The 26,346-nt window shown below is 36.4% G+C and overlaps 2 protein-coding genes across 4 annotated transcripts in view; one reads left to right on the top strand and one right to left on the bottom strand.

Moving 5' to 3' along the window:
• The window catches only part of LOC100742777 (chorion peroxidase), a 33,976-nt gene extending 15,725 nt beyond the window's left edge, over positions 1–18,251 (bottom strand). For all 3 annotated transcript variants that reach the window (XR_002946106.2, XM_024365654.2, XM_024365655.2), the window contains exons 1-5: positions 17,827–18,251; positions 9,978–10,178; positions 896–975; positions 545–638; positions 15–206 (exon numbers count right to left, since the gene is read on the bottom strand). Coding sequence is in view for 2 of the 3 variants with exons in the window: in XM_024365654.2 (XP_024221422.1) it covers positions 15–206; positions 545–638; positions 896–975; positions 9,978–10,178; positions 17,827–17,834 (575 nt within the window). In the remaining variant the exon portion in view is untranslated. The remainder of the gene's footprint in view (positions 1–14; positions 207–544; positions 639–895; positions 976–9,977; positions 10,179–17,826) is intronic.
• LOC100744885 (centrosomal protein of 290 kDa) overlaps positions 1–26,346 on the top strand; it is a 175,621-nt gene that overhangs the window by 36,384 nt on the left and 112,891 nt on the right. The window lies entirely within an intron of this gene.

Raw genomic sequence — 26,346 nt, forward strand, 5'->3', positions numbered from 1 at the left:
TAGCTGTGGCTTACCTTTGGAAAGGGGATAAAGTGGAGCCCCACGTTGGATTCTGTAAATTCGTGCACAGACCGTCGTTTCTTCGATATTTCCCAGCTCGACACTCCACGTTGCTTAGGAAAGCTGGGCACACATCGCGGATCAAAGTCTTCGAAGTGTCGATTAGAGGTAGACTCTTCTCGATCTCCTCGAAGGTTAGTCCATATCTGTTGTAATAGAATCTAGTGATTTTCTATCGATGTAACAAATTACAGCAACCGCCTATGCCAAATTTCCCTCTTTTACATCTATCGCTTAGTTAAATGTACTATCTAATTTTTTTCAAGAATTTATAAGGAGCTTCTTACGATTAGCTTCACACGATGCGATAGATAACTTTTTCAGATCCTGTTTTAGAATCTTGTGAATAAAAGCAGTTGGATCGTCAATATTCTAATGATTCTCTCCGAAAATCTTTTTCGCTTGAAGATACTTAGAAAACTCCTAACTGATAAATCCCTGAAATAAGTAAGAAACGAAAAAAAAGAAATAGACGAGTTCTTACGTTTGAGCAAGGTTGGAACTGATATCCAGCAGAAGTTCGCCGACCGTAGCCAGATCCTCCGGTCGCCACATTTTGCTCTTGGGTTGCGCCACATCTGCATGAACCGACGAAACGTGCGTGAGCATGATCGCGAACGGGACCGAACAAAGAACGCGTTAACCAAGGATGAATGGTATAACGAGCTAGAGGTGTAATCGTTTCAAGACAAACGCGACTGAATCGCGAGGAAACTTCCATACAGACGAAACGACACGGTAAATTATCCCGCGTAACTCATTACTTGCACCGATTATAATTAACAATTCTTTTTCATCTACTGCTTATTTCCCTTCCCTATTTGTTAACACTCACTGATGCGTTTTCTGGCTTCGATGTAGGCGCGATTCACAGCGTCGTAGGTGATGCATGTCTGCGATCCAGCTGTCGCTGGGCTGAAAGATGAAGAAACGGAAAGTTAACGCGTATTCTCGATCCTTGAATCGGGTTTTATTGTTCTTAGATCTTAACCATCCCTGGTATCTCTCCCTATATATTTCTTGCTTTCGTTCCTCGAATCAATTTTTCTTTCTCCAGTCAATTACCTAACGTTTTAGCCTACTTTCGTTAGCCAGGCAGCTTTTGACTCGCTCAAGTCACCACGCACCTGCGTACGTCTCCGTAGCCTGGAGATATTCTGTATCAAGGTAACCCGAAACTATCATGTATGAGCCGTGCGCACGCGAAATGCACGTCAATTGACATATCTTGTTTCTCGCTACGAAATATGATGGCATTGACGTGCCGCTCGTGGTTTTTACGTTCGAAGGTTGACCGACCACCGGTTTTCGTTGACGGTCTCTTTGCTTTCGGACCTCGACACGCCTCTGACTTTACCAAGCTCGACGGGGTGTGCAATTAACCAGAACAAATTGCTGGGTTAATTAATGAAGCAGATGACGATGGTTGGTTTTGCTTACCGCGAGATGATCGCTTTCCGTGATGATCGATGGTGGTGATTCTTTTCTGGTGTCTTTCGTTGGCTTCGTTACTTTGAAAAAGGTTAGTTTTTTTATTACGAACGAACTAGTATTCGGATCAAATGATTTGGGAGAAACTCTAAGTTGAGAAGATTGTAGGTAAAGTTGAATTTCGATGAAGAAATCTGAGAAATTTCAATTTGTTGTTAGGTCTTGGGTTGGTTATTTCAATTCTGGGTATTTTCTTGGGGTCCTATATTCATATTCTACATGATTTTAATTACGTAATATGTTTGTGTTTCTATTTACAAATGTTTAGATAATGGTATAGTAAAGAGTCTTTACAGCTGACCCTTAGTTTCGAAGAAAAGAATTTTTCATTTTCGAGAATTCTTGGAAATTGTTACAAAATTCACTAAATGAATCTTAAGTATCGTTTCCTATGTTTAGAGATAAAGAAGAGTTTTTGGAAAAAATTACTCCACTGGACCTGTATTTTTTATTTATCTTAATAATATACGATCTTATCATCGATTGATCATGAAAAATTATTCGCAAGTTATCTCAAATTTCGATACAACAATATTTACTTTACGTTACGCAACCATTTGACGATAAGTAGCAGCATTAGATCTAGTGGTAAGTTAACAGTAAATATAAGTAAGTTAGCAGTTAGTACATTAATTTACTCAGTTAATATATTAATTTTGATTTAATTAAGTTCCTAATTCGCTCTTCCTTCGATCATCGAAGTTACCAAATATGATTGATCTTTCAACAAAATTGGTTGTTACTTTCTTCAGTACGTCGTCTTAAAATTGCATCTTCTTATGGAGTGTATCAATTAAACGGCTCGAATGCGCCACCGTGAAACTTCATTAAGATTCTTGTCGCTCATATGGTGTTCGTAAATTGTGCCTTGAAATCTACTTGTGCTCAGGAACGTTTTCCCACAGATTATCCTGTCACAATCGTTATTAAATAGAGTAATGGGGAACATGCTGAAAGTATTCGCGAGAATGCACTTGAGGGTCGTTCTGAATTTAATTGCAACACAGCACATTCCCGCGTAATTTCGCGTTATAGCGGTTGGTCTAATAACTTGTATGCTACTACGTTTAATAAATTATTATTCGCGCCAATTTTCCAAGGCCCGCAGACAGAAACATTGTGAAAATATGAGATTAGGAAATGGATTATTAAAATCGCGAATTATCTAATCGTGGTAATTGGACTTTTACGATGTTCTTACGGTGTTTCTTTCTAATATTCATTTACTTGGAAAATACATAGTGAAAATGGAAATGAAGGAGTTCGTTATTTTTATAGAATTAGCGCGTTTTGCACGCGCATTTCTCTTGATAATCTTCCGCTTCTTTCTTATATCTTTACCTAAATATACATTTCAAACAAATCGTCATAAGAGGGTATTAAATCTTAGGAATTTAAGATGATTTCTTTCTAGTTGGAAAATATCTTTTCTATCGACCGATAATACATTTAATAATTAGATTTTTCTCTTCGAGTTTCGTCAAATTTATGATGTCGAGTTATAATGGAATAAATTAACTGTAGAAAATGCTGCGAACTTTCCAAATAATTTAATAGGTTCCTATACGCTGGAAGATTCTCTAAGGAAAGCATTCGTTTTCTATCGATTTTTATAAAGGAATGGTATTGTTATAACGTTCGTGATAACACGCGACGTGTAGCCAACCACGTTAAAAACAATCTCTGCATATTCACTTGCTTTGATTACGCTGGATTCTTAGAAGGAAAAGTCACGTTTAAAACGCGTTTCCTCCATTTAATGACTTACATGGAGTGCATTTCGTATAATGTAACGAAGCCGAGAGCAATTTTAAAGTAGAAAGTGCTTTTCGTTGCGATTTAACAGAAACATTCTAGCGTCGTATACGTTACATAAATATCATTAAGTGTCCGCTGTAATCAATACGAAGATGTCGATTCGCGACGAATTATATTTTATTGCCATCTTTTCCCCTTTAACGTAACAATTGAACACCATTTTTCTTCGAACATCTCTTCAAATTTTTAGACTTAAAATGTCTCTGATTGTGTTCTTCGTAAAATATTTCCTCTTCGTGTATAATAAATAACGAAACGTTTCATTTGGAACTAATAATTTCGATGTTGTTAGTATTAGTTAAAAGGAATTGTTAACAGTAATTCGTAAGATGTTTTTCAAACGAAAATTGCGAAATACTTTAAACGTTCTTCAATGTATTTCGCCTTAAATTTATCGTGTTCATATATTTCTGGCAGTCGACTACAGAAGTAAACGATACGTACTTTCGGTATGAGGACAGAGTAAAGTGAGAAATGAGTATGTTAAGTCTTACGTGTGAACGGGTATGAAGTATATTACAAAATGCAGCTACGGTTTGCTGCACATTTTGAACACGCTTGCACTATCTTTGATAAATTGAAACTGCGTCTAATTGTTAGAGCAGAAAAGTTGCAGAAAATATGAACTTGTGATTTACTTTAAACAATATAAAAATAAGAATCTATTTCTCGTAAAAAAGATCAACCTTTTTAGATGCTCGAGCAATTTATACGAAAGTTTCCAGCTGTATTTATAGATTTGTTTTCCTTTCTACTGACTCGTACGCGTTCAAATTCCCTTTCAATTCAATTTCTTTTCCTTCATTTCAATTATTTCCTTTATTTTGCCGATATTTCGTAACCTATTTTGTCTCTTTAACTCGCTCCATAAACATGCCTTGTGCAAAGACTAACGGGAACGAACCACATTCATAGAATATAAATTGAAAAGTTACACCGCATTACGGAATATTCATTGTTGACGTAACGAGACCAGGAACACGATCTCCGTATTAATTGCACAAGCTATAGATTTTCTATTCCATTCAGTATCAGCTGACAGAGTATCGCTGTACAAGGCTGAATCTTAACGGTAGTATCGATAACCGAATCGATGTTTTCCACATATTCTCGTGACCAAGAAAAATTATCCTTAACACTGCCCGTCTCTTAGTACACCATTGTGCCAGTGACATATTATGTCAGTGCTACTATTAAAACATTCACTGTTCTCTATATCACACGAGCTACTTAGAAATCAAACTTTATATCGCTTGTTAAATCTGCTTTCTGCGTATATACAAATCTCTCATATTTAGTAGCAAAGTGTATGATTAGTGTCCTTTTGCTTTCCAGAAGTCAAATGATTGATATTGATGATGATAGTCTTATAATGATACATCGGCTTCTGCGTAAATAACGTATTGTGCATAGTATTCCACTCATTCACGCTAATGTTATATAATTTTATTGTATATAGACGAATTACTTTTAATCACTTGCATATGCTTTTGCGTGTTGTTATTAGATTGTGAAACATACGAAACGTTTGATTATCAACGAATCGTTAAAGAGACTCGTTTATGTGCATAACAGTTCTATTTACCGCAGTATAGGATTATTTTACTTGTAACTATCATTGCTTCATAATTTCCGAATCAAAGTGGAAAATTATCATTTTTATAGACGATCGTGTAATTCTATTTTCTCAGAAATACACAGATTTCCAATTCCAAAGGAAGATCGAGAGGATTGGAACGAACTGTCTCGTTAATTTTTAACGAAACGTCGATTTGATAGAAGCAAACAACGTCGCGATATCGTTAATCAGGAGCATTGTACCGTGGACGTGGAAATTCTCCGGGAAAATTCTTTTAACCGGGCTCATTGCTCCGTAACGGCGATATCTTGCGAAAATATTCGAGTCGCGTGATCATGTGTCGATTTGGCTTTCACCGAGGTTAGTAAGTGCAAGTGTAACGCACAGATAGGTCGCGTGTTTCGTTTTGCTGCATTCTCAGCCGTGAGCCATTATATCTTGTCCTCGGGCAGCTTCTATCCTCCCTAGACAAACGTATGGATTCCAGCGAGCAGATACCATGCAATATCGTGTCGTTACACGTGCATTCTGTAATTGTAAACAGATAGCATACTATCGGAACGCTTGTGGATATTATTATAGGCTTAGAACCCAACTATCATCATACACAACTGGAATTTTCAAAAGTGAGAACTTTCTAAGAGATTTACCGTTGAAAAGAAATAGAATTTTTCCAAATTGTGCAACACACGCTCGGAAACGATAAAAAGCAAGCAAACTTTCTCGTATTCAAAATGTATTTCTACGTACTTTCAACTGTTTCTACATACCTTCTAATTAAGGCCAAGTGTGTTAAATTTCGCACCATCAAGTATTTTCCTATAAGTATACAAAATTTATATTCTAGAACTGAAATGTACAATCTGATAAAAAAAACGTTTCGTTTAGAGAATGAAGCTCGTGTGCAAATATTTTTTCCAACCATTGGAAAATTTCCATTATCTTACAAAAAAAAAAAAAAGAAAGAAAAAATACAGAAAGTCGAAAATTGGAAAGTAAGGTTTCGTTATTTTCAAAAACGAAGCAGAAGGAAAGGTAATATACGCGTTGCAGAGTAAATTTTCACAATGCATCATTATCAGATCGCATGATTGCATGGAACTTTCTAATTATCCTCGTTACATCTTTGAACGTGGCGGATTCGCGACCGGATCGTTGCTTCCTTTTATCCCAAGCAGATCTGTCGTGTTTTATTAGCGGTCGTCCTCAAAAGGATCACGAATAGCCGTGACGGTTTTCTTTTTTTTTTCGCGATCGGAAGATTTAATCGTGACTGCACGAGCCGCCGACAACTCACGTTCGTTCGCGTTAACGTGCAATAACGTTTATGGGGTACACGGGCACGCGTAGCCTGTTCGAATCTGGTAATTGCGAGGAAACGATGCAATCGCATTATGCCTCGTTAGAACTGACAGAATCATGCTCTGTCGCGACGATACAGCGTCTCGTGAATCTTCGTCCAGAAATGGGATTAATAAATCGATTTCGCGTTAGGCAAGATGTTTGCAAAGCAACAGGAATCTCCTGGACGATTTGTACGTCGTTATGTTTGTAGATAATGCGACGTTCGATCAGAGATCTTAAACTCCTCGTAGAAATGTCACTCATTATTCTTGCAGTAGTTTTCTAACTATTAGGACGATGAAGAAAAGTACTTTTCTTGTTCCATTGAGATTCTAGGTCCTTTTCTGGAATAATTCGCTAACGTCGTGTTTTTAATTATAAATCATAGATTGATTTCTTATAATTTTGCAATCTTACGTCGACCATCCCAATCAGATTAATTGTAATTTGTAAAATTTACTTGCGAAACGCTGTTTGTCTTATTACCAAATTTGTTGACGTTATGCAACAGAATTTATCGATGTCGATGACTCGTAACTTATAACTTGTAAAATTTCATCGATGATATAGATATACATAGTTCAAGCTATAATCCTCGTTTAATAATTTCACGTATAGTTTCTTTCTCAATAAGAATTCTTAGAATATCGATCATCGAGTTCTTCTGTCCTATTAGTAATGTCGTGACAGCATATCTTTACATTTTCAATAATTATGATTATATTATTGCATCTAGAAATATCGATACTCGTTCATTTCTATTACGTTCTGTTTCCCTCAGACTCACACCAATCGATGGATTATAACTCGTTATAGAGTCTCAAACTATCCAAGCGCCCTTATACTTTCGTGTATTTTATACGAATTCAATCACGAGATACATTTCCACTTTCACGAATATTAAGAAGCTAGCTATAGTAAAAGTGAAGATCGTAAATATGTTGAAAATAGACACGTAAAGGTTTCGTGGAGCATTTCGAATAACGATATCTTTTGAACCTGTTTAAAACGACGATCACCTTTTGTATTATAATCAGAGACAGTAACTTAAAGTTGATCAGCAAGTTCGGTCTGCTTGTTATCGATTTCCTATTAATAATTCATGTATCAGTGGTCGTTGTATATCTGTCAGGAAATAGACGAGTCTCTATAATAATTATCATGAATAACGCAACAACTTTATCTCTTTCCCGTCAATTTCATAGCCATTTCATCGTTTTCTTCTCCTCGAACGATCTCCGTCGTTCTTGCTTTCTTAAAATGTCAAGAAACACCGTACAGCTCCATATTTCGTTTCAAGGTTCTGTAACTAGTAGTTACAACAGTATTTCATTGTATTATCCGCATCGATAAACAAAAGGAGATCAAGTTTTCCATGATGTGTAACGGTACGCTCTCATTACGTGTTCTCACGGTTACATGTTGCAGAAGTGAACTTTTTATTTCGCTATGATAAATCATTATCAAGCGTTCAGTAACTCGATTAAACTATGTTAAAGTTATCACGAGGCGGACAGCTGTGAGACAAATGCTATTACTTTTGTTTGCTGAAGTGGAATCAAGGCTGAAATACATATGATAACTAGAGGATCGTAGCAAGGTAATATTTTAGCATTTTAGGTAGCAAGGAAAATTCCAATGAAAATCTAAAACTTATTTAGCAGATTTTGTGGAAAACAGTTTTTAAGTTACATTGTTTCATGAGTTTCAAACATCTAACGCGCTTCTCGTGCTCCACGTTACATCGTACTTCATTGTTGATTCAACTTTAACCAGAATATGCTATAGATTTTTATTCGAGGTTTCCATACAATTATATAGAGGATGTTGAATTATTCCCAAGAACAAAATAATTAAATATTCCAAACGTAGAAGGAATTATATCATTTATCAGAAAAATAATAAAAAATTAAGGAAGTAATGGCATCGTAATGTATCAACAAGATACACCAATAATAAATAGTAGATCTAATAACTGTATGTATATAGCAGATATCTTGAATTGTACAATAACATGTACAAGCAGGCACACGAGGTGATTCCTTACGATAAAATAAAATTTTTCCATTTAAGTCTTAGTTTGCGAGAAAATCGAGTTTGAAAACTTATCAAATATTCTTGAACGTGACTAATTCCGGACTAGACAGGGCTAAATAATCGGCGGCAGGTCATTCTACGTGTGAAAATAAGTCGAAAATGCAGAATAAAATTTTTTCTCGAGACGCTTTGTGTCCGAAAAAATAAATTTGAAAATTTATCATACGCATGTAAGTACTAGATCGATTCTTAACTAAACAAATTCGAACTCGATTTTCTCGAAAGCTAAAGCTTAAGTGACAAAATTTTGTTCCATATTTTGTCCTTATTTTTTCACAAGGGATTACCTCGTGCCCGCTTCTGCGTGTTATTCGGCCACACCTTGTATACACATGTATATATATATAACAGGAAGTGAATGAAAGTTTGTTTTATGACATACATGGCCCGCTATGTGGGAAGAGTTTGAGAAAGATATTTCGCTGGGCGATTTATGCGATAGTAATCTAATATTATCTCAGCAACAAAGGTTAGATGGATAGTGAAAGTTCAGTCGCCATCGACTGTTGTTCCTGCTTTCTCTAGACCTCGAAAATATCGGTGGAGGTCTTGCAGGTCTTGTGTAAGATCATGCTTTAATTCGGCCAACCCGAAGCCACGTGAAACATCCGAAGGACATAATTACACGTTGCACGTGCCTTTTGAACGTACCATGGTAACAGAGATCGGGTAGAAGGATCGGTACAAGGAAAATATCGCGTAACAACGAGCTTACCAGCGGCGATCGTTAACTTCTTATCGACAAATTGCCGGATTTAATATCGAGCTATAATTAAGATTGTAATCAATGGAGAAATGTGCGATAATTGCAATATTACACATCGTAAGATATGCCTTGGGGTTAGAGTTTGCGTCTTTTGCCTCAAACTTCTGCCGATTGAAAGGAGATGTTACTAGATCTGTTTGTATGATACATATGATATTTGAGTGTTTAACCCTCGTTAAATATCTCTTTTTTTTTTATTGCAATGGATATCGTGTCGGATTCGTAACGTCTGATCTGTTATTAGATTCTTTATGAGTTTCAAATTATTGTTGCAATCATATATCATATTAATCTATTTCTTTGCAAAATTGTAAAATATGCGCTGATGAGTTACATTCTACGTTCCATATCAAATTATATTGAACGTTAAATAATTACATATTTGAAATTGATCTAGTGACTTAAACCAATCTAGTGATGCTTAGACAAGAACGTATACTTGTCTGCGTTTCCCAATATCCCAATATCTCTCTAAAAGGAAACATTAAAACGAATCTTGACGGTTTGATGTAACAGTTTAATTTCCAATTCTCATCTCCGTCGAAACAACATAATCTTTTCAAACATAAGAAACGTCCCATCACGGTAAACATTCTTCGAACCCTCTAAGGAGAATGTCGTAACAAACTAATATAGATATGTACCCAGAGCACCGGCTAATAAATCAACTGCAAAAGAATCTTCGCCCACGGCGGTTCGCTCGAGTTTACCTCACTCTACATATAATATATAGTCGAACAATCCTGTTCGAAATAGTATCAAAGCATTCGTGTGTATTATACGTCGTGTATACGTATTTGCAGTGATATTAACGTTACTTACAAGGAGCCACGTAGCAAATTGTATGTGTAATCGAAGACGCTGGTCCTTCCTGGCCCGCTGAGGATCAACGCGCAGTCATCGCCGTTTGCATAAACCTCGACCGGCTGATATTGCAGGCCGTCGCAGCTATCGTTGTTTCGCCAGGTCGCCAGTAGCAGCAAGAGCCCGATTATCGCGGATCGTGTCCGCCCTATCACGGATCTGCAACATTGTAACAACGACGATTATCTTCTCTGTGGCATCGGGATTATATCGCGAACCAATCACGGCCGAATATTCAACCGAAATCGCTTGTAGCCTGTGTTTGCGGCTGTTGACAATCACTTTGTTTCACACCCCTTTCATGGTATTTCGTAATCGATTTTTGCGTTAAGGATTGCTGAATTCTTGAATTACTTGGTAAACTGTAAACTCTTAATAAACTCTTAGTAAACTGTAGATTTTGCTTCAACAATTTATTATTTAGGAAGTTAGGTTTAGTAAATACTTATGATAAGTAATTTGGAAGCAATGTACACAGTTGCGAATCGTTGAAATATCATTCTTTGGAATAATAAAATATAAATGGGTAATAAATGACTAGAAAGGATGATTTACATAGGTTAGGAAGATATTTATGACAGTAGATAGTTACTCGTGTTTCAGATTGATCTTTTTCGTTATGAGTTGATCGAAAGATTCTTAGAACCGGATTTCAAATTTTGGGGAATTACACGTGAATTACACGTTGGTTTAATGAAATCTGCGATTGTTAGAAGTTTGATGGTGGCTAGGTAAATATCAATGGAAGGTAAATTAATTTGGCAATGCCATGGTGGAAATTAATTTGAATACAGTTCCTCGAAGTAAATTTCTTCGTTTAAGTGGAAATTTTCGCAACAACACGCAGGTAGACAAATAGGCAGCTAATAAAAGCAATGGAAACGTCATTATTGGCCTTTATGAACGATCAGAATACTCTCGTAACCTTTTTACAAAGGATTGGGTTTGAAAAGAGTGGCTCGAAACTTCGCTATGGCAACGTAAATGTAACACTTGAGGAAGTTAAAAAACGATTATGATCGTGGGATTAGAAAGTAAAAAATGATTGGCGAGAAAAACGATCAATTACTACGTGCTTTATTTACATTGCAAAGCGGATGCAAATGCTTGTTGTTCCATTCTATTCCAAGTAACATTGGTTTCGACCAAGTCTCGGGAGAATGTGTCCACCTTGGACGTGGAGGCAACCGAGTGTCGATTTATTTATCGCGGTCGTGTACGTATAACTGTAACCGAGTGATATTTTCTCGTTGGTTTCATCGAAAATTATGCATTGCGCTCGTTTCTACGTTATATTCAGATGGAAAACTGGTCCGAGGACATTCACCTTTTATTCTAAAACCCCGACAATTATCTGCTCGGATTAGTCCGTCTGATGTGTCTGTCTCGATGTTGATCGGTTCGTCGAACCAGTTGAATAATAAGCCTGGATGAATTTTCAGTTTATTTCGTTAGCGCAGAACGTCGCGCGTTTGATTTATCCGTTTATAGGATCAATGAGATACACCGTAAGATCCTATATTCTTTATGACCAATTGTAAATTGAGATTACCATACACAGGTTAGCGAAATTATTCGACATCTTTCATGAATGTATTACGTGTGCTGTATGAAACATTTCGAAATTTGATGAAGTTAGTGAAGTTCGAAATAGATCTGAGAATATATGTACTTTGAAATTGCAAGATATTTCGTACAAGAATATATTTCGCAGACATCACAAAATTATTTAAACAATCAATTATCCATTGCATTAATAAACCTTAATATTCAGTGGACCATATTTAACGCTTATTATATGTTTAAGGCGATTATTCATATGCTGTATACTAATTTCTTACCAGATATGTGTTTCCAGTAAATATCTTGTAACTTTTATACACATTTTCATATTGGCTAGAAATTTGAACGATATAATCATATAAATTTATTTTATTTAATATTGTGTTATTAGACTGATCTCGAGCAAACATAAATGTCTCATAGCTGTGAATCACGTTCGTTTAGAAACATTTTCGAATACAAGCAATAAAACATGTATTTAACGATTTTTTCAAATAAAAGTATTAATTAGTAAGGCCGACTACCGATTAGCCAACTAGAATACCATCGATATTATGTAACAGTTTGCCAGTTGAAACATCGAGTTTAGAAATTCAGCCTGCTCGTTACCAACTCGAAACGTCAAAGAATGGAAAGGAAAAACATTTAGCTTCCATATCTGGCCTCTAACGATCAATCCAACGTGATATAATCTATTTTTTAATTTCGTTTCCATAGCAGAAAATTGATCCGCAAATGTATAAACCAGCAAAACCTTAGGCGCTGAATTTGTGTAATTATTGTAGTTTCTTCCATCGATTATTCGTTGCACAATTTCGAGAGACGATGAATAACGCGGCAGTATACCTTGACTTTCGTGAGGTTCAAAGAATCTTCAGAATTTGTAATTTTATACTGTTGCTTTATTTTTTTATGAATGCAAAAATGAAATCATGTAGATCAATCTGTTTTTATATCTTACTGCAATGAGCACGTGCTCGCCCATTCCCGACGATGCATGAATTCAGGATGAAGAAACTGCATACGTGGTGGAATGAGAACTATGTATATTTGCACTACGGCGATGTTGTTCCCTATGGTATAACGAGGAATTGCATGAAGTATTCGCGATATACGTTGAAATAAAACAGCATGTTTGATACGGTAGTCAAGTTTGAAATTTTGTATAAAAGATCGAGAAGTTGAAGAGGAATATAAGAAATTATTTATAAAAAAAAAAATCAGAACGCGTAAGATTTCTCTCGTAAATTTGCGCTTGTCAATTTTTACACGGAGCTTCTGTAGAATATTATTTTTAAAATCTGACTTCTTCAACAAGCTTAGCTTTGCATATGAAATAGTCAAATTCAAAGTTTTCGATATTCAATTACATATGAAGAATGATAAATGAACTTCATCTTCTTCAATCGTTAAAAATGCAAAGTGATAATCAATTTCTGTGTAACTATACGATACTACAACGTGTCCTGATGTCTGCATTTGAAAAAGTTACTTTAAAAAGTTTATGGTATATTTCACTTTGATGTTGTTTTCTGGATGCGTGTTTGGATGGATGAACGTTTCTTGGATGCGCCACTCCTTGCTGAACATCCTGCGCTCAGATATTCTGACCAAACTCGATTACCTCTCATCCTATCTCTATTTCATTAGGAATCATCCAGTGAAATTGCTTTTCAACAAGTTCTCCTACGTCTATGTTATCAATTTTATGCACGTGCCAAAGAATCTCTGTCATGCTACTCCTCCGTTTCTCTAAGAAACACACAGGGAAAAAGTCACAAGACGCAAGCCACGAATTCATTAGATTCTAGAGTAATCTATACCTGCTGCACTTGCGAGATTTATGGTGTTTCGATACGATTCACGGGGGATTCCTCGAGTGGTATTCACGTCGGTTCAGCTAGAGTCATTGACTAAAGGCAATCGGTCAATAGACCTTATGAAATCGAATGCGTCGCGACCGGTTTTAAGCATCGGCACGTTTCGTCCGTGCCGCAGGCCACGCAAAGTGACCAGAAAGCAAAGAAGCTAGTGTTTCTCTCGTACGATTAGTAGACCGCGGATTTTTCTGCAATTGTCAACAAAACTGCGACTTACTGACGAAATGTAATTAGATGCACGAGTAGATGAAACATTTTTAAACGGAATTTTTTCAACGAAAAGTTATTACGTTACTTATTCTTGATTATTTTTCGAAGAAAATTTTTACAACGGGAGTTTCGAGTATTAAAGCATTTCGTGTCGCATTTCTTATGCGAGTTTCCATGCAGAATTATTCTGTTCGTAGTTATATCATTTATCAGACAAATCGTTACGTTCAGGAAATATTCTTCTAAAATGAAATAGAAATAAGCTGGAAGCATTGAGCCGAACTTTCTGTTTCTTCACCCACTTGCACGTAACATTCAGCGATCATTACGAAATGACTAATATGCTTTGTCAATGGGGAATCAACGATTGCAGCGTAATGGAGCGATTGTAATTCTTTATAAATATCTGTAAATAATAGTTCATCAACGAAATCATTGTGAAATCAGAGGCGTAACTCTCTGCAACGGATCCCTGAAGCGCAACATCGAACAAAGTATAATACCTCGCAATTACATCGTTGGTAACACGATCGATAATACATCAATAATGGACAACTGATCGACAATAGAGCATCCTTGTCACGGTAACGATCATCGTTGTAACGCTAGAACAGTTTCTACGAGTGACGATTATTTAATTTTCTACTTCGCTGCCTCCTCTTCTATTGTTTCATTTTCGCTCTTTTTCAAGCATAAGCAATCACGGTCTAGTCATTTGCGATGATTTGAATTTAATTTGCCCGTATTTTTGTGCCGATTAAACATAGAAGGGGATTGCTGTATTCCATTATATTTATGTGAAGCGTGTTTGATCTTTTCTCTTTTGTTTCGTACGAAGATATGTAAATGTTATCACGACAATTTACGTAAATTGGCCCGGTATTCTAACCGCGTAACGCCGAGAAATCGGATCGAGAAACGTAAGAAATCGTACGGCGCGGCGTACCGGAAGCCAGCGAAAGCTGTAAAGTCGAGAACAAGCAGGCTCTGAAAACATACGAAACTACAAGTACTCGAACCAAACCGAACAGGGTTATAACGATAGTTACTTGCAGGAAAATACGAAGTTTCATAAAAGTTCATGGTCTAATAACTAGGTGAATTTTTCAAAATTTATTGATTTTGTTTCCACGTACGAATAACGAAATATTTTCATTCTATAATCAGTGAATTTCAACATAGACAAAATTTCTAACTTGATTCGTTTCAAGGTAAATTACACGTGCACAATGAATTTTGTTATAATGCGTAAATGTTTGAAATTTACTTCAAGCTTCCTCAATCAAGTTCATAAGAGTACCAACAAAATAACCATCCGCTGTGTGCATAACACCAGTGAAAGTGCGTAAACGCGCGTAGAATTTCACTTGAATTTCACTTATAGATTAAAATCGTTAATACGGTTTACCGATAGAAACGACTGATAACACTGTTAGATTACGCGTTACGCGTACGAGACTCGATTACGATAAGAGGTCCGATCGAAATAAACATCGTGGATTACTTTCTCGCTGCGTCTATCGCGGATCCTTTCACTTTTCTTACCAACTCGATGCAACGAATGATCGAATCCAATTTCGCGATGCGCTCTTCTCTCGATAAGATTGTACGTCGGTCCCGGCGTCGACGTTGCCCTTTTGGATAAAAGTCGGGGACAAAAATGAGCGGAGAGGTAATGGAAATAGGTATCAGTGAAGTTTTGTTAAACAACGGCTTATTTGCACACAAATGTAAATACTAACTTCGATTATTTGCTAAATAATCCATGTACTATGATGATACGTGTCGGTTATTTGGCAAGTCGGTTAATTCAAAATTGATGAAATTAGGTAAGATAAGCATCAATCGCAAAAGGCTTTTGTACTAAAATTTCAAAATGTAATAATAAATAAAAGTTAATTATATTAACTCGAATGAGCTCCATTGATACCCATTTCCATTACCTGTCCGCTAGTTTTTGTCTCTAAGTGTAAACCATAAAATCGATTTCCATGATCGTTGGTGAATTCGTTATCGATGGAAACGTGCCGAGAAAACGAACGACTGAAAGATTTCGCAGCGATCAAGAGCCAGCTGCCATATTTAAATTAAATATCGCAGGAAAGAAACATGTTAAGTACACTTTTGCTCGTTTCCTGGTTTTAATATCACGTTATCATTAAACGGGGGAATTTTAATACGACGTAATTAAAAATTATAAAACAACTTATTAAGTTTAAAGATGTTTCGTAAAAAGAACCGAATACTTGACGAAGTCAAACGTATAATTAACAAGGTATAATAAAAAGAGTAATACTTTAATGTCTTGTATCTGTAACATTTTATTATTATGTCGAGCAATATTTTTTAAATTTTGGAGCGTACGAAGGATATGTTTAAAAAGATACATATTTCATTTTCAATTATATTGCTTTTCCACAGAAAATAAGAAATACGATTTATCACGTTTTTCCCTTGTAATCTTCAATTATATTCATCGAAAGAGAAAGAAAGTTAGAGCTTTCATACTCAAAATAGTTAGAAATTTTATTACTACGAATATCAGTTGATCACTGATAACTTAAATCACGTTTGTAGAAAGTAATTTAACTTTACATCGATTTCTGTTGGTTTACGCGAGTTATTGAAAAATGAAGCTGCCTCCTTATCGCAGCAGCCCCTTCGACAATTGTGTCATCGTCGAATCGTGTTTCTTTTATCGTGTTTCTCTCTGACTGAACGGAACTGCATTGAAAATAGAGCGATCCTTTAAAGCAGCCAGCTCGTGATTAACCGTAATTATGCATTACGCCAGAATGCATTTTTAGGGGCAATTGTAATTGTTCTCGTGCTGAGTTCAGCTTTCATTACGCGTGCATTGAAAAACGCAATACTTTAAACATGGATGCAAGAGAGCGCCGTTTATCGGTCGTTAATTTCCACGAATGGTAATTGTGAAGTGTAAGTAGACTATTTAGACGTTGTTTTGTTTGAAGACTTTAGGTTAAACATGACGCTAACACTGTAACGATTACATCATTATTACTGCTCTTTTAGATATACATTACCGTCAGCGATATCAATCTTTCTTTTCAGCTGCGAATCAAACAGCTTTCTCTTATTCTTCAGCGATTATTCTTTGAAGGAGGGATCCTTTTAATGGTAATGGGATCGTATTGATGGTCTAATGATCAGATCGTTTTAGAAACGACTAATAATGAGACTGAGAGAGGAAGAAAGGGGACAAATATACGCGAAAATTTGTGCTGATCTCGTGAGGTGTACGTTGACTAATTTCCTAGCTTTTAGCTGCTCGAACTGGTAGAATCCTTTGAACATTCTAGCAATTAATTTGTTTTGTGAACGATTGCGAGTAACGTTAACAGGATCTATTGAGAAAGGCCAAGCTTTCTTCTCATCGATATCTCATCTAATGTTCTAACATTAAAGTATCAACGTGAAACACGAAACATCTAATGCCTCAGTGATTACGTTTTAAATAGAACGAATCTTTCTAACATGAGAACTACCAAACTTTAATATGTAAGTTAATATTATTGTACTCTTAATGATGATTACGATGGAAGTGATGCGATGGAAGTAAATTGATATAGAAGTAGTAATATATGACATATATAATTTCTAATAAGTCATATTTCGCTGAATCCCAAACAAGATTTATATACATTTATATGTAATGATACGTGTAAATATTTAAAAGATTTATATATATGTTTATACGCGTAGAAATTAAAAAATTAAAATCACGTACGAAGAAGGAAATTCTCGGTTCTAGGGCGACATATGAAATGATCCTCGAAAAGTGAAAAATGTTTACGAAAGGAAGGGAAATGTTTACTTCAGAAAATTGATATCATCAAAATCCGATATTTCGTATGTTACAAACAATGATCATATTTCTACTTAGATAAAAATCGCATTAATTTTTGTAATTCCACATTCGTACTTTTCATGCGTCTATAAACAAAAAACCTGACAATGGAGCTTAAAAATATATATTTATAGATTTGGCAGTTCTAACGTCCTAATAATTGCGTCCTTTAACCACGAGTAACGTTAACACAGAGAAAAACGAAAAGATACTCTGGCCACAAATAAGCGGGATAAATCAATCGCAAGTGGTTCGTACCAACCAAGCGTTAACAATAGCTTACCTGTGCATTTTGCCTCCACGTGCTCCACGTTGCTGGCCGATCTCCAGTAAACCGAACCGAGCAGATGCTCGCCGAACGATGTTCAAGGACGAATGTTCAGAATCGGCGAACTCGAGCAGCACTTTCGACACACTTTTTTGCTCGAACCACGATTATTTTCAATAATCCTCCACGGACGAAGATAGGAAAAACCCAAGATAGGGTTGTGTCAAAGTATCTCAAGGAAGAACGAAGGGAAGAAAGACGATACGGGACGAAACGACGAATTCCATAGACCTGGTCAGACAAATTCGACTGGTCACCATTTGTCTTAGACAGTACGACGATAGTCAGCCACTTCTACTGACTCGGTCTGTCCGTTGTAGTCAGTGACCACTGACTGGATGTGCTCGGTGTCGAGTGATTGTTGGTTAGAGACTTACTGACCGAGTGTTTCATATAATGCGGTAACCTCACTCGACGCGTGTTCCCGTGTAGTTCTTTATCGACTACGTACACACAGTGGCTGATGGTGGTGGAAAAGCTCCCCAAAAGCGTTGGCCGTTGAACGGCACAGCGGAGGGGGCGAGAGGCAATGTAAGTTACCTGACTTCGAGCTAACAACCTCCAGGTGAGAGAGAACAGGAGAGGCGGTTATCCGGCGACGAAGAAGAGGAAAAGGAGCAAAGAGAGCGAGAAAGAGAGAAGGAGGGAGGAGGAGGCGTAGACTCCCGTCCACGTTTGACTTTCCTTTCTCTAAACGAGCCGCTGGCTGCTGCCCTCGATTCGAGACATCGATTGTCTCTCCGCGCTCTCCGAAATAACGTGACGTACAAAGTCGCCACCCGAACCCCGCGATTAATCCATAAGTACGGATAAGATCGCCGTTTCCATCGAATTGACTAATTAAGACTGGCTTCTTATGCTGTGTTCGCGCTTGCTTTTCTAGTTTTCCAGTTTTCTTTCGTTATTAGGTTCGATGGAATAGGGTGAGATAGGATTCAGACAGGCAGAAGGCGAGTCGGAGGTAGAGGATATTATGTGTAGGATTTGGAAGGTTGATGTTAGAAAAGGACGAACAGGTTGAACAGGTTTCGACAGTTCGTTGAGGTGGTTGAAAGAATTTAGGATCTCTTGATGAATTTATCGTGTTCTACTGTCAAATCTTAATCAGGATGAATTTAGAGAACGCGTAACATACTCGGAATGAAACTTAACCTTAATCCCTCAATCTTCTGTCTTCTTTTCATTTTGGGGTAGGTTAGGGTTAGGCTGGATTCGTTAGGGTTGAATTGAAATCGAATCGCATGGAAATCGTAAGAAACTTTGTGTCGTAATGAACTATGTTATATGTGAATTAAAGAGCTGGTATTGAGATTATTTAAATAGGCCTGAGATGATTATTTATTGTCGTTTACCTAATTATTTATATTATTCCCTGTAATAAATAGATTCGTAGGAATAAGTCTCTTGTTCTTTGAGATGTTACGTAATTAATTGTGTATCTGATTAATGAAATTGACAATTTCATATAAAATAGAGTTGTCTAGTTTGGCTTCAGTTAAGGTCATCTGTACGAATCTTATGTTAATCGAGTTGAAGAATTCTAACAGTAATAGAAACGAAATTGACATTCTGCTAACGCTGAAACGTAATGTATTCAAGGAAGATTTAAAGAAGATTCAAGAATCAAAGATATGCACGAACGAGAGGCGTAAAGTCCTTTTGCAAGCGAATTGTGTGATGCCAAAAGGACATTCGATTTTCGTTACATAAGAAACGCGCGTACCGCACTTTCATTGCATAAGGTTATGAAAGTCATGAGAATTTCAACGACGATCAGAATATTGTAATTGATTATATAATTCGGCTAAATTCTTTGGCGACAAACGTAAATCACATTGTATCGATGATTCTCTGATGATAATCTGTTGCCGCGTACAGTATCACGACTGGTCTACGCTCCAACTTTGTGATTACGCGAGCTGATAATATTTGCTTGTCAAACGAGACTAAGAACGCGAATGAACAGAAGATATTAACCGTGAAAATTTGATATCCGAAATTAATTTTAAACGAAAAACAAAGTTCCTCTAATCTCGGTAAGTTAATTGCGTAAAATGCGAATTAAAAATTTGAATGATCTTGACTTGGTAAATTGAGTTATAAATTTCTTTTTTATTTAACGGTTTAATTTAACTTGGAACTTCTCCGTGCAGTTTAGTTAGGATTGAATTACAGCTTAAAAGTATTGCGTTACTACTCAAACAAGATTACTACTTTACAATTTGAGGAAAACGATTAATCTCCTCTTCAAATCGTTCGTCCATGATGAAATAGTCATAGCGCGGTAATCACAGTTCACAGTGAAAACATCCACTTAATAAACAATTAACAATTTCTTTCAAACACAACTTCCATGATTCTATTAATCTCACTTCCACACCATACAACCACATCATAATTAAACGAAACGGTTTTTCATCGCTAAAAATCCCGTTCCTATCGCTCCACGTTAGGAAAAGAAGCGCAGGTGGAAAAAAGGACTAAAAGCAATTATCGAAGGACTATCTAACAGAGTCGAAAGCTTGAAATCATGCTATTCATCCACAACCAGTGGATTCTAGATGATCGTCGATGAGCTGTTGCGAAAAAATTTTGAAACTCCCCGTAGTAAACGTATCGATCTCGATGGCGCAAGTCGCCGAGTATCATTGGTTTCTACTTCGATTTAGATCACGGCGTCGTAAAAAGTTTTGATTAATCAGAAGATTCCGTTGAGTTTCATGCTGAAGATTCGCGGCTTAGGCGTGCATTAGACGGCGCTATTGCGAATCGTAGAAAGCGACATGACGAGTACAAATCGTAAACGGTGCCTCGCCGTGGATCATCGAGTAGCGGCCGCGATCAATCAAACGGTAACAACGAAAGCGAGTCGGACGTTATCGTTTGCACGAGCGAATTGCCAGGCAAATTCAGCGCGACCAAATCGCCTGGGCTTTCGGTTTCTTCTCCTCCTTTTTTACTTTTGCATTACCACGAAAACGCTTCCTTCTTCCGGAATTTTGGCTTTGTCCGTAACTAAAGAAACTTCCTCTTCTGAATTCCTCGTTGTCATTTACTTTGCCGTGTGAGGTTATTGACTGTGTTGACTGGATCAATCTAGCAGTCATCTGAAATCGTTGCCAAAGAATTTTCGTAGGTTCTTAGCAAAATATAAAATTCCACTCTGAATTGCTTCTTCTCTTCGATTTGGGAAATTCTGGTGAGAGATTTATGGTTATAGAAGAGCGAGGAAACGAGGAATTTAATGCGACTGATTAATTGAAAAAATGATACAATTTAGTTCTGAACTTGTTCACGCTCGTTCATTTCGTCGTGATAGGTTATTGCAGGAAGTGTCATGTTTGATATTAAATCTATCGATAACTAACGTGAAACTGTTATATGCAAAGAAATTTAATTTGGTAGATTTACGAGAAAATATGAATATTCCAAGAATAGAATATTCATTGATACTGTTTACAGAAAATGAAACTGGCTAGCGGCTAGAGAACTTTTAATTTGACGAATCTTTTAACGGAATAGAACTTTGTGATCTACAGTTGTGTTTTGATAATTTTGATGTTAACATAGATATGTATTAAGTTGTGCAAACTCGAAAAGTTGGCTTAAAAGATTTTTTACATGTATCGTTTATAGCAATTGAAAAAGTAGTACAAATTTTGGGTAATTTAATAAGTAAAGTAGTAACAGAATTGATTAACGAAGAGGAAAGTAGTAAGTCTCTTTATCGGGTAGCTTTAGGAGTATTAGAAACATTAGTGCACGATGAAGACATTTCAGCTAATGGTCCAGCAATTATCTTGTTTAACAGTTTGTACCATATAATTGAGCGAAGATTAAAAGATCAGCTTGGGAAGATCCTAGTACCATACTTGTAGAACATCCAATCGTTTATACGAAACATTATTGTTAATTAAAACAGCATTGATTTGATTCCTCGCTAGATATGCTTCAATCGATTCCTACTACTATTTATGATCGTGTAAATAAATAAACATATCAAATTATTTACAACACAGAAAAAGACTAAAGACGTAACAAGAATATAAATTAAATTGAAAATCAATATAACCTTTTTATACTGAAATATCTTTTTCTTGCAACATCGTTAGAAATTACAACATCGAATATCCTCTTTCTGTAGGCATCGTTGAATCGCAACTATGAAAACCATACAAGAAAGATATGATAAGACCACTTTTTATTTTCTGTTCCTTTCACTCGATGTGCATTGGCGATATATTTTAAAATTGTTCTTCTGTAAAATTATTACGTCTGCAAATTGTTTCCAATCGAATCATCTCATAAAACTCAAAATAATCGAATAACTCGGCGAACGCCTAAACGATCCGAGAGAATTAAAAGGAAACGTCTTCTTAGACACACATTGGTTACATCGATCAATCAGATATATAATATGGAAGCACGAATATGATATATCAGGGAGGGGGGAGATCAGGTACGAATTGACCCTGCCGTGTTTGCAAAGTAAAAGTCGCCTGATCGCTGGCTTAGAATCGCTGCTTTTAATGCAAGACCATCGCGTGATGGAAAAATGCGATGCACGGTGTAATTATGTCGTAGATCTTCCCGAGACTTCACATTCTCTCGGCGTTCTCGATCCTCTTCTCGCCGACTGGGGGAGAGAAACTTTCATATCAGTCGCTCGTAGCTTTTCTAGTCAATCGTGTGAAGGGTTGTAATCATTAATTTACAACGTTACGTAACCGATATATCGTCCGTCTTTTTTTTTCTCAGTTTCTGTATTTCCGAGCTTCCATTTTGCGTTCGATTTGGATAAAATTCATCGTGTAAAAAAAAGATGATCGAACACGGTGCGAGGGTGCACGAGGTGTAAATGCGTACAAAGTACAAGCTGTGTGCATGCGCAAGGTAGCGTTTATCTTCGCTCCTGCAGCCATTATCGTAAATCGAGATGATTGGCGACGAGCAATTTATCGGTATTCAATTACTAATTTCAAGTCGGGATTGTTTATTGGAAATTAAAGTGAGTGTCATTTGCGCGATGATCAATTTGGAAGTTTGAGAAGATTGGAATAATCTTTGGTAGAAATATGTGAGCGATCTTTATGTCAAATTAAAGTATTATTTGTATACGATGAATTTTGAAATTTGTGACGAACGATCTTTGGCATAAATTTTGTTCAAGATTGTCTCTACTATAGGATATTTAATTATTCAGCTCGTGTGAGCAATTTTCGTGGAAAGGAAGTAACACATTTGCATATGATGAATTTTGTGATTTGAAAGGTTTTGAATAATAGAAAAATGATTAATAATAGAAATTCTACTGTTATGTATTTTCTTTAAGATTTTCTCTATATCCAGTCTACTGTATATAATATAACATCATATAAAAAAGAATGACAATAATGCAGGGTATTTTAATAAGCTCGTTTATATGCTAGCATTTATTACTCCATTCTATGCATTTATTACTGCGTTCCAGGCTTGATGATATAACTATTTTCAGAAATTCGTCATTGCTACTTGGATCGCGTGAATGGAATAACATTCAAAGTATACAATTGTTGTTTAACCGTCGTTAATATATGGTGTGTTAAGAAAAATACTCGTTGATTAATTATCTCAGATATTAATCCAATTGCGTACTTCACAAACAGTTCAAGTTCAAAAATTGCTCTACATTAATCCTGAAAATACCACTGGAGTATTGCATTTCGTCTAAATTCTACTTTTATTCGTTTTCATAATTAAGATATCCGGATTCCCGGTGTGTCGTTAACAAAATCTCATGGAGAAATTTCAAATACTGTAGAACCAAAGAACAACGCGTGAAACTAAAAATATCGCAGAACTAAAAAGTAACATGTAAAATTTGAAATATTGCATAGTTGAAAACAAAGATCAGAAGCAGAAAATTCCTAAAGTTTAGAAACCTATCCAACGACCATTTGCTTCGCTGAAACTTGTATTTTTCTTAACAAACTCGTACATTCGTAGAAACAAATTCAGGATTTAAAACACATTTCTCGAGCGTCGTAACACGTCGTCGAAGTTCTTGGTTTCAACAGCAACCAAGAACAATTAAATGCTTTCAGCTATTCGCCAAGTTCCCGTGACTAAATAGCGGGAGCCAACTGGCAAAACCATTTCGAGAGGAATTTTATGCATTCCCTTCTGCACCGATATTTCTCGTGGCGCGTAAAACGTATGGATGTGGAGTGGCAGTCGCAACTTTGACGAACGGACTCACAATTTGGCAGACTTGTTCCGTTGCGTAACAACCACCGCCATTTTCTCGATGTACGGTTTGCTGAAAATGTCAGATCTGTGCTCACATAGTCACTAGACGATGGGGAAAACCGGAAAGTTTCAGCCATAAACAAAGAAGGAAATAGTTTCAAGTGAAATTCGACAAAAATGGAGAGAGATTTTCAATTAAATAATGAATGTACCAACAGTAGTAATTTAAGTGACAGGTGGTGTACTTCATCACCCACGATTTCCTTGTATAAGTGTAGTTTATTGTAGTTCATGTTTCTAAACGTCTTTTCTTCGTTGCATATTCTCTCCTATACGAGTTTGTTATGCATTCGAATCGTTGTTTTCGTATCGGGCTTGGCATACTTCGCGTGTTTCTCTTTGATCTTATTGCAACGATAAGTCTCTTGCCTCGTAATGCTTTCCAAGTGCTTTGCTGAACAAATGCAAGCTTGTAAGTTATTAAGTTTCCTATTAAGAATTTGTTCAAATACGAATCTTCCAATCTTCAAACTCCTAACTTCTCAGATTTTTAAATTTCCAAATCTTTTCAGTTCTCAATTTCTCTCTCTCTCTCTTTCTCTGTACGAAATTTATAAATTTCCAAGCTTCTGAATTTCAAAATTTCTAAATCTTCAAATTTGCTAACTTTCAAATTTCTAAATTTTCAAATTTGCAAACTTTCAAATTTCTAAATCTTCAAATTTCCAAACTTTCAAACTTCTAAATTTGCAAATTACCAAATTATACAATCTACAAGTTTCAGATTTCCCAATTGTTAAATTCCGATTAGACTGTAAACCTTCGCGTTTCATTCGTACCTTCGAAATATAATTTCTACATCTACGATTCTTTTCGTCCCATTGATTTTATCCTCCCGCATATGAGACGCTGCATAACGCAGCAGATACAAAGCCCGAACGAACGAGCAAAAATTGTGCGTGTCATCGAGTGGAGCAATGTCCACGCGCAACCTTCAAGTGCAGTCGTCGTATCGAAGTCACGGTACATGTTACAGCTGGAGAAACGGGCGTTCGCATGATCGGCGTGTTTCGACTTTCTACTTGTACTACAAATTGGCCATTTTCTTCGATCGTTTAAATTGCTTGGTCAGAAAACGAGTACATAATGTGACAGCATACACGTCGATATAATTACTCGATATTTCTTGCCGATCTTCGCTCGCGTTCCGGCTCGTTTATCTTTATCACACTACCGTTCTGGATACTCTACTGTGACTAATTAGAATTTAATTACGAGCTACGAGCAGACTACCGACGAATCGTCAACAATCGCATTTTGACCTGTTGATCGAACGTATCGAATCGTTTAAATATTGGCCATTTTTCGAGGACGATCATTTTAATCGTGACTACAGTTGGGACAGCCAGGATTAAAACACTCAGAAGCTACATTTAACAAGTTCATCAATTGAAAGGTAGAGACAGGTGATGATATTACAAATATTATTCTTTGAAATTTATCTTGGATTAATTTTTTGTGCTATTTCCTTATAATAAATGTAATATGAAAGTAAGACGTTTGTTTGTCGAGAAGTTGAACACGATTCATTCAGCTACGGGTGAAAACGAAAAAGTGCAGTTGATCAAATCAATCATACTTTATTTATTTCATTATTATGCAATTTGACTTCCGACAGACTCGGTTAATACACAGGTGATGAAGCTTTGGTCTCGCTCATATGGACTCGATATGTTCCATCCCAAACTTTCTTTGTCACAAGATGTAATATTCCCATAAACTGATTCGTAGTTATGATATCATATTCGGCCACCATATCTTCATATACCATTTATAATACCATCTCATACTATACAGATTTCTACGAACATCTACAAAAATCCGCAACCTAAATAAAAATTTGTATCTCTGTCTGAATATCATAATAATACTTTGTATATTTTGTATACGTTTGCATATTGTATACTGTACGTATGAATGAAGCCTACTTATGATTATGCGAAAAGATGTGAATTTAAAATAATGATTTCGAGGAAGAACAGCGTGAACCAATTTCAATTACCAGACACTATTGAACAATAAAATGGTAAATTCGCTATCAATTCGCTATCATTGATTATTCCGGTTTCGGTAGAGCCAAATTGTAAGTCGATTATGGTAGTGAAGTCTTTCTCGGTCGCGAACGGCCGTGCTTTGCAATCGCGATTTCGACTGAGGTGAATCGAAAAAAAGAGCACTTTCTCCAGG

Source organism: Bombus impatiens, unplaced genomic scaffold, assembly GCF_000188095.3.
Source record: "Bombus impatiens unplaced genomic scaffold, BIMP_2.2 scf_0144, whole genome shotgun sequence".
Classification (NCBI taxonomy): Eukaryota; Metazoa; Arthropoda; class Insecta; order Hymenoptera; family Apidae; genus Bombus; species Bombus impatiens.